The following is a 16,363-nucleotide window of genomic DNA, read 5'->3' on the forward strand; positions in this document are numbered from 1 at the left end:
ACAACCTCTGACTCCAACATGGCGGTGTCTGTTTTGTGAAAAATCGGCTACCGAATTGACTTGATTTGGTCAGAAAGTAAAGCGACAGGCAACCTTTGAAGAAAACGTCTGAATGTAGACGACTTTCAGCTTTGGTTGATGGGGTTTTCTGTGTTCTCACAATGAGCCCAAGAATCCTTCCTGGAGGTTTTTTTTTTAACCTTCAAGAGTAAAACAAAACAAAAAAATTGTGCCTTAAATTGTCGTGGAAAACAGAGGTAATGTTATCTGTATGAGAATCTAAGAGGAGACTCAAAACGGTTGTACCCAAAAGAGCAGCTAGCCTCAAGCGTGTGACGGAACAGCAATGCAAAGAGGATGTTGCAAACAAAATTCCATCGAGCTTTGTTCAGTAAAATGTGGCACTTCCACCCTTACTTCACACATGGCACCTGCTGAATTGCTTCAGGGTTAATCACATCTCTTGGCTTTGTGGATGGTGGTGTGAAGTTGCTGGATATTGGCAGGAACTGGAACAGGCTGTCATGTACGCCGATCTAGAGCATCCCAATGGGTGCCTTAATGGGGGGCATGTCCGGTGAGGATGCTGGCTTTGCAAGAACTGGGATGTTTTCAGCTTCCATAAATCGTGTACAGATCTTTGCAACATGCATTATTGGATGTAGAGCACGATACATGCCATAATTGAAATGCATCTGTGTTTTTCAGCCATAACATCTGTCTGCCCATACCATAACTCCACCGCCATCATGGGCCAATCGACAACTCTACAGGAAGGAGATGTGTGGCACTGCATGAGGTTTCTGGTGGTTTGGTTACACCAAACTGTTTCTGGTGGTTACACCAGAAACTGACCATTTTTCTGAGTCCTCAGAACCCCCTCACCCCCAATAAAACAAACATTTCAGTGTGGCCTTTTACTGTGGCCAGCGAGGCACACCTGTGCAATGATCCAGCTGTCTGTATAGCACACCTGCCTGTGAGGTGGGACAGATTATCTCAGCAAAGGAGAAGTGCTCATTATCACAGATTAATACAGATTTGTAAACAATATTTGAGAGAAATGGTTATTTTTGAGTTTGTAGAAAATGTTTCAGATCTTTAAGTTCTTCTCATAAAAGATGGGAGCAGAAGCAAAAGGGTTGCTCTTCTGGATGTAAACATGTGAGTAAATCTTTCAGGTAAAAGATTTAGTTGCCGACATGCAGGCATTGCACACTAAAGGCAGCACAAGTCTTTCAGTGTTTACTCTCCAGCTGCTCATTCATGCAGCACCCCGAAGGCTGAAGCATCTTTCTCTCAGGCACCAGTGAACAGGAAGTCGCTCTGGTGTTACACCAAAAGTGGTGAAAATCCTTGGAATCACAAAGAAACATGTTAGATGTGAAGCAGAAAATAAAAACACAGATATTTCCATCGCAATAATAAGACAGCAGTGCTGCTTGTATACATTTGCAGTATTTAACAGCTTGTGACTGTCATATGCTGATGACGGAATGCTTTTATAGCAGGGATCAGTGGCGACAGCCTCTGATGATGACAATCATAATAATTGATTCTTCTGACGTGTCAGGCTCTTAGTTGAGTGTCATTGTCAGCTCCTGAAGGTAACCAGCTTATTACCGTCCACAACAGTCCCTTTGTCTGCCGCTGGCCTGTTTGCGTCTCTCTGCTGCTGAACTTTCATCCCCATTCCGCTGAAAGTGATCAGTTTCTGAAAGAGCTGGCTTGACAGGGATCTCTGCTTTCTGCTTTTCTACAACAGCTTTTTCTTCATTGGAGACTGAAGGTATCTGGGTTGACCTGGGTTGACCTGCACATGTTTTTGGGTTGTCCAGGTCTGTGGAGCAGTAGCCGTACAATCAGGCCGTACGTGCGTTTCCCGGGGCGCAAATTTAAAGGGGGCGGCGGCTCAGTGCTTGGAAACAAAAATAAATAAAAAAACTGCGCCACTATTGGTTTTCTATTATTTATTATTTCATAGAGTTTGGAATGGCCTGAAACTTGCGAATTGGCGCCCCCTGTAGCTGCACGTGCTCCTGTCTTTGAGGAGATGTTGCGAATGTGTGTGAGGGAAAAGGGGAGGGGGGGAGGGACACTTGGAACATGGGGTGCTTTTGGATAACTCAGCTTATTTTAATGATGTCATTCCTGGTTAACTATTGTAGACATTTTTATAACACGTCTTTATTTCCACATTAAATGTAATTTATTTTTTATCTTTTATTTATTTATCTTAGAAGACTTAAGCAAAAGTATGCGTGTGTGAACATTATTTGTATTGTGTACATGTTGACATCTGGACATATTTTTGGAGCCAACAGGTATGTTATGACATCTGAGTATGTCTGAGTGTGTGGACAGGCCCCCGCCCTTATAGAATTGTACTGCATCTGAACCTCACTGTAATGAGTATCACCATCCAGAAACTTGTTGCTTTATGCTGCTTCATGGCCCCCCCCCACCCTTTGTGATCACCATCCTTAGATGACCCCACCCTTATTTTGACGTGTTCTCCCTACCATGACAAAGGTGGATAAAAGTGGAAAGATTTCATTGTAATCCATGGACACCAGTGAAAATCACAAATCATTGAAGAAAAAAAGGTTCAGCGCACTGTCTAGTGGGTCTAGATGACCCAACTCCCAACGTTAAAGTGCCTAGGATAGCACAAGGGTTACGGAGAGCAAAATATTATGCTTCATTTAAAGTTTAACTTGATTTATTCTGGTTTAATATTACTGTCTGTTTTTTTCATATGTATGTTCAAAAAGTTAAGTTTTAAATGTTTAAAAGTTTTAAATGTTTAATTCTAGTGTGTTCAGTAAATCTTGCTCGGCCTGCAACCTAAAGAGTGTTTTGGATTTAGGCCCTGTGTTTAACTGAGTTTGACACCCCTGTAACACCAGTCTATAAAATTAATGTACTTTTTTAGTGTAAAATGGGCAAATAAAAATAGGGAACACAAAATTTTCAAAAAATAAACAAATCCTTACGACACAACTGCCTCTCACCTACTTCAACATAACTCACCCTTGCATGTTGTATAAATGTTCGTGACGACCTGTTGCCTGCAGCATGCCTGTAAAAAAAATGTACATGAACAGCATTGCACCAAACGGTCTTCAACCTTGATATTCTGTGTGGGTACAGGTCGGATCATTTTTTATCCGCGGCAGCCCGTATCCACCCGTGAGGGCAGCTGGGACTAAAACTAAAGTTTTAACAATCAATTTTTGGACTCTACGTACAAAACGGACGTCTATTGAAAGCATGTTAAAAGTCAAATCAGTTGACCAATCAGGGACTTGGACGTATGAATGGCGCCCTTTTTCATTCACTGAAGTGTCAACCGTTGTAAATTTATAGTGAAGGAGAAATTAATAACAGGAAGTCTTTCTTATATTGGAATAGAGCTGTGATAGAAAAAGCCTCGAGCAAGATTTGCAGCACTTCAACATTTCGCACCAAGCCTCTTTCAACTGTAGGTACAAACCATAGCATCAGGAAGTGACAGTCCTGTGCAACACAGTATGCTAGAAGGAAATGAGTACCACATTGCTGGTGTGTTCGTAGCCAAAGACTTTAGGTCTCAGAGCGAGTTCTTTCTGTCCAGAAATATCTAATATATTATAGTAATATATTTTTGGTGCACGTTTTTAGACATTTTTCTGATTTCACCTTCTTGTTAGATGTTTCTCTTCCTTTCACCATATCTGGACCAATCTCTGCTGGCTGCAGATTTCAGTTCCTGCTGGAGGAACTCTAGTGTGCTGATGACATCACAAACAGAAAACCTTATTAAGGCAGGACTTCTCCTTAGGCTCATTAGATCATCTTTGCTTAGAAACTGGAATGTGCCTTACTGGGAAGGCTGCAGGTTGTGCCTGGAAAGAAGCAAACTTACAGACTTTGTGAAAGTAATCGTGAGTTGAGTGAGTTTATTCTTCGGATTCCTCTGTGGCCAGCCGGGCGAGGGCCTCCCCCCGTCTCCCTCTTGGTTGCTTCACATCCTATCATTTACCTTAAAATACTCTAAAAGGTTCATTTCCTCACCTGGGGAAATATCTGTCTTAATTGCGGGAATGTGTGTTAATTGTGTTCAGAGGTCTTTCAGAAAACTGGAATTTATTTTGTAACATTGCTTTGATGCAGCCGTAAATGTGAGAGTAACTGACAACACGAACGATTTTTAATTTTCAGTGATCAGTCTATATCAAACTGTTTCCAGTTCATCCATTACATGAGAGCTCATAAAAATGGAAAAAGGGAGAAAATCTGCTGGTGAGGGTGGCAGCATCCATAAAAAAGCCATAACGAGATGGAAACACAAAGAGTGTTCACTAAGTAACTGAAAACGTATTTAAACACAAGACTGACTTATATCGATTTGTTTAATTTAACCATAAATCCTTTGTTCTGTTAGTTTTTAGGTAAAGGACACAAACCAACTTGACGGCCATGAATTCAAACCCACAGTTGAGTCACACCAAAGACGCTAAAGTTGGGTCTTTAATATAAACTAAGCCTTTGTGCAAGAGGCTCCGATTCAGACTCCTTTCTTGTTTCAAGTTTATTTTTCCTAAACGCACTCAGGATTAGAGGGTGGGATTGGGGGACTAAACCACCAAAGACTTCCCGGATGGGACTGGGTCAAATGAGGAGAACATCCCATTATAAAATCCATGTGTGTGGGACTTTAACTAGCTTCTCATCCCGCCGCGTCCAGCGAGAACAAATGTCCTGGTACTTTAACACAAATACATATGGAGACAAAGACGTGTTGTTTTTTTCTGGGACATCATTTATTCATATATATATATATTACTTGTTTTGTTTGACAAGAAACAAAAGCGATGAGAACATCTGTGATTCCAAAATAATAATAATAGCAATTAAACCTAAAAAAAAAACATCGCAGTACATTTACAGGCTCAATGTTTCCCTGAAACATCCCATTGATAAACTTCCACGATGCCAACCCCTGAGTTGTGGCTGAACATGAGTTGGTGTGAACTTCTCCTTCCTAAATGCACAACTTTAGTTTGGAATTATTAGAAATACACAATAAGAGTCTCAGAAGAGGCTGGGAGATATCAGTGCATGCTGAACACGGAGGCCAGGAGGGCAACAGTGGCAGCAGCGGTGAAGGCCATCTTGGTGGATGGAGCTCCGGAGGTGATGGTGACGGGGTTGCACTTGTCTGAGCTGCAGCAGGAGATTGTGGTGTTGTAGGTGACGCCCAGCAGGGTGGACGAGGTGGTAGCGTTGCACCTTCCAATATCCTCCTGGCAGCCCTGGTTGCTGAACCCTGAGAAGGATGTGAGGGATGGGAAAACTGTGGAGGTAAAAATTGAAAGAAAAAAAAAGATTAAATTTAAGGTTTAGAAGCAAAAGAAAATGTTCACATTTTAAGGTGATTTGCTGAAATTCAACAGTTTCTACTTTTGTTTCTACAGTGATTTCTAAAACTAGAAATACCTGTTGAGGGCCCGACCCCTTCACATGACACAAACCCAGACTTATGCACACACAAAATGATTAGACCTTAATTTTTCTCCTAATGATCAGGGTGCTGATCATTAATGATCACCAATGACTAACTGTGCTATTAATACACTGAACAATTGTGGTGTGAAGCCTCACCTGCTTTTCCGGTGTAGCAGACGCTCGAGCTGTTGCTGCAGGTGACTGTGTCAGAGTTCAAGCACACCCCGAACACGCTGAAGCCGCATTTGTTGCAAACCAGGGATTCAGCTGAAAACAGACACAGGAGCATTAACCAAAGAACGGAAAGAGACTGTGATAAACACCAAAAAAGAAATACAGGTTTATTGTTTTGTTTGTCAAAAATAAAATTCCTTTGTTTGTTGACAGCATCTTTACTGGCCTTTCTTTCACTCCCTTCAATATGATGCAACATCTTTAGCAGCGCACGTCCTACACTGACTTTTTAAACTTATAACAGTTGATCCAACTGAGACAAAGCTTCTCACTAAAACAACTGCAGACTGCATTCATTTTTTGCTTTTTTTCAAAAGTCAGCCAGTTGACATGCGATTCTAGAGTAGAAGTTCATGACTTGGAGGGATTCTGGTGCTGGTTATCTGGGGCCCTGTGACTATGAAATAAAAAAAAGCCTCATGAAACAAAAGCTCAGGGTCACAAAAGGCTAAAAAACACACAAAGTCAGAAAATCCGGGCGACTTACCGGCGATGAAAGAGGCCAGAACAGCGGCGACAACAAACAGGAACTTTCCCATCTTTTAAATAATATGCTCCTTGATTCCAAAGGTAGATTTAAGTAAAATCTTTCCAGTCGAGGTTCGCTGGTCCTTCTTGGCGAGATGCTGAGGGAGGTCAGAAGTGATGTCGTTGCGATCCGGACACCAACATTTAAAGGGTAAAAACCGGTAGAGGGAGGAGACTGCACCCACAAGAGAGGTTTTTCAGGTCTTTTGACTTCAAAGTGCGTCAATAGAAAAGTCACCCAGTTGGGTGTTTTGTGCATGTGTGTTATTTATGAAGGGAGGGAACAATTAAAAGAAAGGAATGCTAGTATCAATGGAAAGATGCGCAACCAAACTGTACTGCAAGATCATCCTCAGCAGATGACAAATACTTAACATTGTTGTACATTGTTCTTTTTACATTTTCTAAGTATGAAGTTTAACTGCTTACCATCTTGTGTTTAATTATCTTGTGAACTTTTCTAATACTTTGTTTTCCTGTGAATTAATTTTAATTAAAGATAATTCTACTACCTCAATCATCTCCTGCTTGCTGGCAGTAACCCCCCTACCAAGGGCCCTACATGTCTAAGTTGCAATTCAAACCGAAAGGGGAGGGGTCTGTTTCCATAAGGCAATCATGGGGGGGGACCACTGCGAAGTAGCTCCTCCCCCTAAGGTGCATCACAGTCTAACCCCCCCATCACCCTAATAAGTGATTGTATGAGAAAGAGGGTTAGTCGAGGACAGCTAGTCCCCCACCACACACAAAGAGAGGGGATCAAAGAAAGCGCCCCTCAGAGCAAGCCCAGGGCTCCGCCCCCAAGTGCTGCCTTTGGAAGAACTCTGGTCAGGTCTCAACGGGACCGAGGCAGCAAACCAGCCGGGGAAAACACTGATTCCCTCAGTGGAGACCCCAAACCTCCAAGGTTTAATCAATTCATATGGACCCTGCCATTTAGCCAAAGCTTTGTTTGCTATTAGCTGTTCAAGTATCAAAACTTTTTTACCTGGTCTCAAATCACGCTAACGATCTTTCTGGTCATGCCCGGATTTTTGATCTCTTTGGGCTCATGTGATGTTCTCTTGTATCAGTTCTCTTTATGCTTCCAAAGGATTTTCTTGATTAGCACTTTGCTAATATTGCATATGTTTTTAGATAAAAACAGGTGTCCTGCCCATGGAATGAGCTAGGTGCAAAACAATAGATGTGCATCCAGTAGGCACTGCAGGCCCTTACCCGTCTCCCACTGAATATACAAAATATCGTTGTCTAGATCAGTGTTTTTCAACCTTTTTTGAGCCACGGCACACTTTAACCTTGACAAAAATCCCGCGGCACACCAGCATCCAAAAAAAAAAAGAAAGCAGAAATTCATGGTCTCTACTGATCGACAGCCCCCCCCCCCCCGCAATGTCACGTGCATTTTGTGATGTGCGCTGGGACACTGGCCCTTTAAGCCAATGCATCATAGGAGATGTAGTGTGAAAACTGCCGAAAAAGGGGAGAAAGACTCGCGTCTGTGAGCTTCATTGTTTTGTTCACGGTCTGACACCGGACTCTGTGGAAAGCTACACCGCTAAAGACGAGCTTTAGCTGATATTTTTTTTTTGGAACTGAGAGACTTTATGAGCAGAATTAAGAACAAGGAAGTGAAGACTTTAACCACTTCTGATTGGTCAGACTGCTGACATGTGATTAAGCCTTCAACAATGATTGGCGGAGACAGTTAAAGGGGCGGGACTTTTCCGCAAACCGCCATAGCTGCAGGTAAATACCGTCATTCTTATCAAAATGTCTTTAATGGAATCAAATAAACACAAAGAAAAGTAATTTTAAGATCTTTTGTATTCCTAACTACTCAGTGTTTTATCAGGGCCTGTTTGGATGAACAAAGAGCTGATTTCCTGGAGATGGAAATTGTTTTTAGATCAGTGAATGACTAATGAGGGTAATTTCCCACGGCACACTTGACCATCTCCCACGGCACACTAGTGTGCCGCGGCACACTGGTTGAAAAACACTGGTCTAGTGCACATGTTGTATCTGCTAATCTACATTTTTATGTTGATGACACAGTCATTTACTATTATGGATCATCTCTTGCTTAGGCCATTGAAACCTTGCAGAAAGCTTTGGTTGCAGCACAGCACTCACTTATTCAGTTAAAATTGGTTCTCAATGCTGACAAGACAAAACTAAAGATGTTTTCAAACTCAAAGAAGGTCCCTGAAACAATTCCAATGGTGTCCACCTTGGATGGAAAGGTCATAGAGGTGGTTCATGAGTACAAGTACCTTGGTGTCTGGATTGACAACTCCCTCACCTTTAAACCTCACATAGAAAAACTTGTAACAAACAAACAAACAAACTTAAACTTGTCTTTTTCTTCCGTAACAAGTTTTGTTTTTCTTTTGAAGTAAAAAAGTGTCTTGTTGCTGTAACTTCTTTTTTTTATCTGTGCTGGATTATGCTGATATTCTGTTTATGAATGCCTCATCTTCAAGTCTCAAAAAGGTTGACAATATGTATCATGCTTCCCTGAGGTTGTAGATCCATGATGCATCATTGTGACCTGTATTCAAGAGTACGATGGCCTTCTCTGGCCACCAGGAGTCAGGGACATTGGTACACTTTTATTTACAAGGCCTTGCTTGGATTACTGCCTCCCTACATTTAGTCTTTAATCACAAGGAGAAGTGTGGAATCTTACTCCTTAGGATCTAAAGATCAGTTGTTGCTTTCTGTTCCATTTGCACAGAGCTGTTGAAAAAAGCCTTTGTCCACTCTGCTCCTTTTGCTTGGAGTATGCTGTAGAAAGACTGGAAACTAACTGAACTGGTATCTTTAAATGTTTTAAGAACAAGCTCAAAGCATCAGAGACTGAAACAATAATGTGCAACTGCTTTTTATGATGTTTGTGGTTTTATAATGTTTTTTTTAATGTATTTTTTGTATTGAAATGTGTTGCCTCTTGGCCAGGACTCCCTTGGAAAAGAGTTTTTTTTTTCCTGGTTAAATAAAAAAAATCTTTAGAGACATTGTCACTTTCAGTTTCAACTTGATTGTACAGAAAAGCCAAAGTAATGTCATGTTGCACACTTGAAAGGATGACCCGGACAAATGTGGATTTTTTAAAGTAAGCCTTTAGTGAGCAGCTGGAACACAAACAGCACACAGTCAACTTCTGTCTCGTGTCTCGGTAAACAGGCTGAGTAGACGCTGCTCTTCTGGCCTACTCAGTTCTTTTACATTTTTGTACAAAATCAAACATCAGTAATAATCCTCTCATCCTTGTGTAATTATGGTGTTAACCACATTTTGCAGAATTTCAACTCCACCAATGCTAACTCGTTCATGTTCGCCCGTAAGCTTAGCTGCTAAGTGCTAGCAATCTCAGTCATAAAGTTGCAAAGCCTCACAAACGAATAGCGACACAAATAATATAAACAACGGCCAACTTCCTATTTTCTCTTAGATCTGGTAGTTCATTTGCTGTCTCTGTTTTACCATATTTTTGCCTACCTGGAACACAAACAGCACACAGTCAACTTCTGTCTTGTGTCTCGGTAAACAGGCTCAGTAGACGCTGCTCTTCTGGCCCGCTCCATAAAGGTAATTTCCCCCTTGTGGCGAGACAGAAGAATTGCTGTACCAGTAATCTGAGTGCTGTTTAATAAACATGAGCATCACTGATTTTACAAATAAAAGAGAACTTACAGGAAAATATGGGGAAAAATATGGGGGTATGTGACAAATTTGGAAACATTTATTCCTTACCCTTACAGTCAGTCAACTGCAAATGTCTAATATCATTTGGCATTTCCCACAAAAAATCCTGACATTCAGGTTTCTGTTTAGTTTCAAAAGACCCTCTATGTTTTTCTTGACGGCGTTGGCGCTGTGATTTCTTTTGGCTGTTGTAGGACCCTACATAAAGATCACAGTGAAAATCTGGAAGAGGTTCATAAACTGGCCTTAACCTGTGACCTACAGCAACAACATTGGTTTGTTATTTGTCCCAGAGTAAGTCAACAAAAGAGGACTATTCCTCCCAATAACACAATCAACTGGCATATTGACCAACACTGCAACTTGCACAAGAAATGCTTGATCATCCAGATCCAAAGTTACTACAGCAATGGCATACGCTTCGTGATTTCCGTTTATCCATTGCTCATATAAACCCCTAAGATGATGATAGGGTCTCTGTAGGCGACTCCCCTGGTGGGACATAAGTGTATGAAGGTCTCATGTGACAATAAATTTGGCCAATAAAGCCTCTGTGATATAGAAGTCCGGATATCATCCAACATAAAACATCTAAAACATATCATATTGACTAAAGGAGACAATAGTTTTGGAATAGATGAACTCAGTTGATAATAGCAGGTTGTCAACACATTTAAGGGAGGGATATGAGACCCCAAACTCTCAGCACACCCACAGTCATCCCATAGTAGGGCTGGCTAATTTTTAGCCAGACCCAAAATATTCTTTTTGCTGGATTAAAATGACCTTCCTGTAAAGAAAAGAAAAACATGTCCTATAAATAAGGTTTACAAATGGTCTCAAAGAAAAAACCGTATAGATAAATTAAGCATAAACTGAATTTGTGATTGTTGTAACCAGATTTTTTCACATAAAATGTTATTTTCACCTAATTGTGAGCGTGAAGACGACTCCTTGTGGAAAGGGAGAAAAGCTCCTGGTAAGGGTGGCAGAATCCATAAAAAAGCCATAACGAGATGGAAACACAAAGAGCTTTTTTTCCAAGTATTTGAAAACGTTTTTAAACACAAGACTGACTTTAACCAATTCATTTAATTTAACCATAAATCCTTTTTTTTTGTTTTTAGGTTAAGGACACAACCAGCTTGACGGCCACGAATTCAAACCCACAGTTGAGTCACACCAAAGATGCTAAAGTTGGGTCCCGTTGCCTCCGAGCTCAGCACTTGTTTTGATTAGTTGGTCTCCTTTCTTGCCTGTCAGTAAATCTGCAGCCTGAAAGTGAACTTTATGACGGATGAGTGTTTTCATCCCCTCTTTCCAGGAAAGAAAAGCAAGAAGCAAATGTCCAGCCAATATTTGTCAGGAAAAACATATTTTTGTTTGGATGATAAGAAATGTTTGATCATTGTGCTGTGAGTCCCCCTGCTATCAGAGCTTTTGGGCTGGGTTTTGACACGCTGAGAAGAACTTCTGCTTTATTCTTGAATATAAACAAAGGCTCCGATTCAGACTCCTTTCTTGTTTCAAATTTATTTTTCCAAAACGCACTCAGCATTAGAGGGTGGGATTGGGGGACTAAACCACCAAAGACTTCCCGGGGGGACTGGTTCAAATGAGGAGAACATCCCATTTCAAAAATCCAGGTGTGTGGGACTTTAACTAGGTTCTCATCCCGCCGCGTCCACCGAGAGCAAACGATCCTGGTACTTTATCATAAATACATATGGAGACAAAGACGTGTTGTTTTTTCTGAGATGACATATATTCATATATATATTACTTGATGATGACAACATCTGTGATTCCAAAATAATAATAATAGCAATTAAACCTAAAAACAAAACATCGCAGTACATTTACAGGCTCAATGTTTCCCTGAAACATCCCATTGATAAACTTCCACGATGTCAACCCCTGAGTTGTGGCTGAACATGAGTTAGTGTGAACTTCTCCTTCCTAAATGTTTAACTTTAGTTTGGAATTATTAGAAATACACAATAAGAGTCTCAGAAGAGGCTGGGAGATATCAGTGCATGCTGAACACGGAGGCCAGGAGGGCAACAGTGGCAGCAGCGGTGAAGGCCATCTTGGTGGATGGAGCTCCAGAAGTGATGGTGACGGGGTTGCACTTCTCTGAGCTGCAGCAGGAGATTGTGGTGTTGTAGGTGACGCCCAGCAGGGAGGCCGAGGTGGTGACGTTGCAGCCTGTGGTGGTGTCCTGGCAGCCCTGGTTGTTGAACCCTGAGAAGGATGTGAGGGATGGGAAAACTGTGGAGGTAAACATAAAAAGAAAGGATTAAAATAGGGTTCAGAAGCAAAGAAATGTTAACAATTTCAGGTGATCTGCTGGAATTAAACAGTTTCTACTTCTTTAGTTCCTTCAGTTGCCCCGAAAGTCATTACTAAAACTAGAAATACCTGTTGATGGCCTGACCACTTCCCCTGACACACACCCACTATCATACACACACAAAAATGATTAGACCGCCATTTTTCTCCTAATGATCAGGGTGATCACCATGACTAACTGTGCTATTAATACACATAGCAATTGTGGTGTGAAGACTCACCTGCTTTTCCGGTGAAGCAGACGCTCGTGTTGGTGCTGCAGGTGACTGTGCCTGAGTTCAAGCACACCCCCAACAAACTGAAGCTGCATTTGTTGCAAACCAGGGATTCAGCTGAAACAGACACAGGAGCATTAACCAAAGCACGGAAAGAGACTGTGATAAACACCAAAAAAGAAATACAGGTTTATTGTTTTGTTGGTCAAAAATAGAATTATTTTGCTTGTTTACAGCATGTTTACTGGCATATCCCTTCAATGTGATGCAACATCTTCAGCAGGGAACAGCCTGCACTGACTATTCAAACTTATACAAGTTGATCCAACTAATAAAAACAAACCTTCTCACTAAAACAACTGCAGACTGCATTAAGTGCATTTTTTTAAATCAGGCAGTTGACATGTGATTCTAGAGTAGAAGTTCATGACTCTGAGGGATCAGATGCTGGTTTTATCTTTTTCCTCATTTCAGTCTTAACCTCTTGAGACCTGGCGTCCACATGCATCACATCGTGTAGATAATTCTGATTAACCCTGATCATGCCTTGTGACTATAAAAAAAAAAAACAAGGCCCCATTAAACAAGAGCTCGGATCTCAAGAGGCTAAAAAACACACAAAGTCAGAAAATCAGTGCGATTTACCGGCGATGAAAGAGGCCAGAACAGCGGCGACAACAAACAGGAACTTTCCCATCTTTTAAATAATTTGCTCCTTGATTCCAAAGGTAGATTAAAAAATATCCTTCCAGTCGAGGTTCGCTGCTCTTTCTTGGCGAGGTGCTGAGGGAGGTCAGAAGTGATGTCATTGCGATCCGGACACCAATATTTAAAGGGTGAAAACCGGTGGAGGGAGGGGACTGCACCCACAAGAGAGGTTTTTCAGGTATTTTGACTTCAAAGTGCGTCAATAGAAAAGTCACCCAGTTGGGTGTTTTGTGAATGTGTGTGTTGTCTATGTGGGGAGGGGACAATTAACAGGAAGGAATGCTAGTATCAATGGAAAGATGCGCAACCAAACTGTACTGCAAGATCATCCTCAGCAGATGACAAATACTTAACATATTTGTTATTCTTTTTACATGTTCTTAGTATAAAGGTTAACTGCTTACCAACTTAATTTAATTATCTTGTGAACTTTTCTAAGACTTTGTTTTTCTTTGAATTAATTTTAATTAAAGGTAATTCTACTACCTCAATCATCTCCTGCTTGCTGGCAGTAACCCCCCTACCAAGGGCCCTACATGTCTAAGTTGCAATTCAAACCGAAAGGGGAGGGGCCTGTTTCCATAAGGCAATAATGGGGTGGGGGGGCCACTGCGAAGTAGCTCCTCCCCCTAAGGTGCATCACAGTCTAACCCCCCCATCACCCTAATAAGTGATTGTATGAGAAAGAGGGTTAGTCGAGGACAGCTAGTCCCCCACCACACACAAAGAGAGAGGATCAAAGAAAGTGCCCTCAGAGCAAGCCCAGGGCTCCGCCCCCAAGCGCTGCCTTTGGAAGAACTCTGGTCAGGTCTCAACGGGACCGAGGCAGCAAACCAGCCGGGGAAACCACTGATTCCCTCAGTGGAGACCCCAAACCTCAGAGGTTTAATCAATTCATATGGACCCTACCATTTAGCCAAAGCTTTGTTTGCTATTAGCTGTTCAAGTATCAAAACTTTTTTACCTGGTCTCAAATCACGCTAACGGTCTTTCTGGTCATGCCCGGATTTTTGATCTCTTTGGGCTCATGTGATGTTCTCTTGTATCAGTTCTCTTTATGCTTCCAAAGGATTTTCTTGATTATCACTTTGCTAATCTTGCATATGTTTTTAGATAACACAGGTGTCCTGCCCATGGAACGAGCTAGGTGCAAAACAATAGATGTGCATCCAGTAGGCACTGCAGGCCCTTACCCATTTCCCCCTGAATATAGAAAATATCGTTATTGAGTACACATTACATATCATTTGGTATTTTCCACACAAAATCCTGACATTCAGGTTTCTGTTTAAGAGTTTCAAAAGACCCTCTATGTTTTTCTTGACGGCGTTGGCGCTGTGATTTCTTTTGGCTGTTGTAGGCGCCCACATAAAGATCACAGTGAAAATCTGGAAGAGGTTCATAAACTGGCCTTAACCTGTGACCTACAGCAACAACATTGGTTTGTTATTTGTCCCAGAGTAAGTTCCACAAAAGAGGACTATTCCTCCCAATAACACAATCAACTGGCATATTGACCAACACTGCAACTTGCACAAGAAATGCTTGATCATCCAGATCCAAAGTTACTACAGCAGTGGCATAAGCTTCGTCATTTCCGTGGACTCACTTATCCATTACCAATATAAACCCCTAAGACGATGATAGGTTTCTGTAGGCGACTCCCCTGGTGGGACATAAGTGTATGAAGGTCTCAGCTGACACATTAATTTTGGCCAATAAAGCCTCTGTGATATCAGTATAGGAGTACTGACATCATCCAACATAAAACATATAAAACATATCAAATTGACTAAAGGAGACGATAGTTTTGCGATGGGTGAACTGATATGATAATAGCAGGTTGTCTATACATTTTAGGGAGGGATAGGACACCCCAAGCTCTCAGCACACCCAGAGTTCCCCCCCTTGGTATTCTACCTGCATCCCATAGTAGGGCTGGCTAATTTTAAGACAGACACTATCTCTCACACCAACCACATGTGAAGACAAAGAGAAGATCCTAAAAAAAAACTATATATCTATATATGTTTTTTGACTGAGATAAAAGGACCTTCCTGTAATGTAAAAAAAAGGTCCTATAAATTCTGTTAACCCCTGTGCTACGTTAGATGACCCCACCCTTACATTGACGTGTTCTCCCTACCATGACAAAGGTGGATAAAGGTGAATAGGATTTCATGTAATCCATGGACACCATTAAAGATCACAAATCATTGAAGAAAAAAGGTTCAGCACACTGTCTAGTGGGTCTAGATGACCCCACTCCCAATGTTAAAGTGCCTAGGATAGCACAAGGGTTAATCTGTGAGTCTCAGTTCATGGCCACGGTGGTCTCAAAGAGCTACAAAGTGCAAAGAAAGAAAATCCTTAGAAATAAATTAAGCAAAAAATGAATTTGTGATTGTTGTAACCAGATTTTTCCACAGTAAATTTTATTTTGGCCTAATTGTGAGCGTGAAGACGACTCCTTATGGAAAAGGGAGAAAAGCTGCTGGTATGGGTGGCAGAATCCATAAAAAAGCCATAACGAGATGGAAACTCGGAGAGTTTTTACTAAGTAACTGAATGCGTATTTAAACACAAGACAGACCTTAATCAATTTGTTTAATTTAACCATAAATACTTTTTTTTTTTGGTAAAGGACACAACCAGCTTGACGGCCATGAATTCAAACCCACAGTAGACTCACACCAAAGACGCTAAAGTTGGGTGCGGTTGCCTCCGAGCTCGACACTTCTTGTGATTAGTTGGTCTCCTTTCTTGCCTGTCAGTAAATCTGCAGCCTGAAATTGAATTTTATGACGGATGAGTGTTTTCATCCCCTCTTTCCAGGAAAGAAAAGCAAGAAGCAAATGTCCAGCCAATAAGATTTGTCAGGACAAACATATTTTTGTTTGGATGATAAGAAATGTTTGATCATTGTGCTGAGAGACCCCCAGTCCATCAGAGCTTTTGGGCTTGGATCTTTGACTGGGTTTTGACACGCTGAGAAGAACTTCTGCTTTATTCTTGAATATAAACAAAGGCTCCGATTCCGACTCGTTTCTTGTTTCAAATTTATTTTTCCAAAACGCACTCAGCAGGAGAGGGTGGGATTGGGGGACTAAACCACCAAAGGCTTC

The 16,363-nt window shown here is 41.4% G+C and overlaps 2 protein-coding genes across 2 annotated transcripts; both read right to left on the bottom strand.

Annotated features, from left to right (window-relative positions):
- Positions 1–4,783: 4,783 nt before the first annotated feature.
- On the bottom strand, positions 4,784–6,393 carry LOC101157867 (uncharacterized). Its single transcript, XM_004073772.3, has 3 exons — positions 6,212–6,393; positions 5,647–5,757; positions 4,784–5,338 (listed from the first exon to the last, which is right to left on the bottom strand). The coding sequence occupies exons 1-3, from the start codon at positions 6,261–6,263 to the stop codon at positions 5,097–5,099; spliced, it is 405 nt and encodes a 134-aa protein (XP_004073820.1). The 5' UTR covers positions 6,264–6,393; the 3' UTR covers positions 4,784–5,096.
- A 5,087-nt stretch (positions 6,394–11,480) lies between these two features.
- On the bottom strand, positions 11,481–13,354 carry LOC111946289 (uncharacterized). Its single transcript, XM_023959876.2, has 3 exons — positions 13,176–13,354; positions 12,537–12,647; positions 11,481–12,234 (listed from the first exon to the last, which is right to left on the bottom strand). Exons 1-3 carry the CDS (start codon positions 13,225–13,227, stop codon positions 11,993–11,995), a joined length of 405 nt encoding a protein of 134 aa, XP_023815644.1. The 5' UTR covers positions 13,228–13,354; the 3' UTR covers positions 11,481–11,992.
- Between the last annotated feature and the right edge of the window lie 3,009 nt (positions 13,355–16,363).

Source organism: Oryzias latipes, chromosome 11, assembly GCF_053564925.1.
Source record: "Oryzias latipes strain Hd-rR chromosome 11, Olatipes_Hd-rR_3.1".
Lineage (NCBI taxonomy): Eukaryota > Metazoa > Chordata > Actinopteri > Beloniformes > Adrianichthyidae > Oryzias > Oryzias latipes.

What these genes read in the sequence shown, in the direction of transcription:
- LOC101157867 (XM_004073772.3), bottom strand. Translation starts at nt 6,263, where the DNA reads ATGGGAAAGTTCCTGTTTGTTGTCGCCGCTGTTCTGGCCTCTTTCATC. An exon ending in TCTGGCCTCTTTCATCGCCG is followed by an intron (nt 5,758 to 6,211) that starts GTAAGTCGCCCG and finishes GTCTGTTTTCAG; the next exon opens with CTGAATCCCTGGTTTGCAAC. An exon ending in CTGCTACACCGGAAAAGCAG is followed by an intron (nt 5,339 to 5,646) that starts GTGAGGCTTCAC and finishes TTACCTCCACAG; the next exon opens with TTTTCCCATCCCTCACATCC.
- LOC111946289 (XM_023959876.2), bottom strand. Translation starts at nt 13,227, where the DNA reads ATGGGAAAGTTCCTGTTTGTTGTCGCCGCTGTTCTGGCCTCTTTCATC. An exon ending in TCTGGCCTCTTTCATCGCCG is followed by an intron (nt 12,648 to 13,175) that starts GTAAATCGCACT and finishes TGTCTGTTTCAG; the next exon opens with CTGAATCCCTGGTTTGCAAC. An exon ending in CTGCTTCACCGGAAAAGCAG is followed by an intron (nt 12,235 to 12,536) that starts GTGAGTCTTCAC and finishes TTACCTCCACAG; the next exon opens with TTTTCCCATCCCTCACATCC.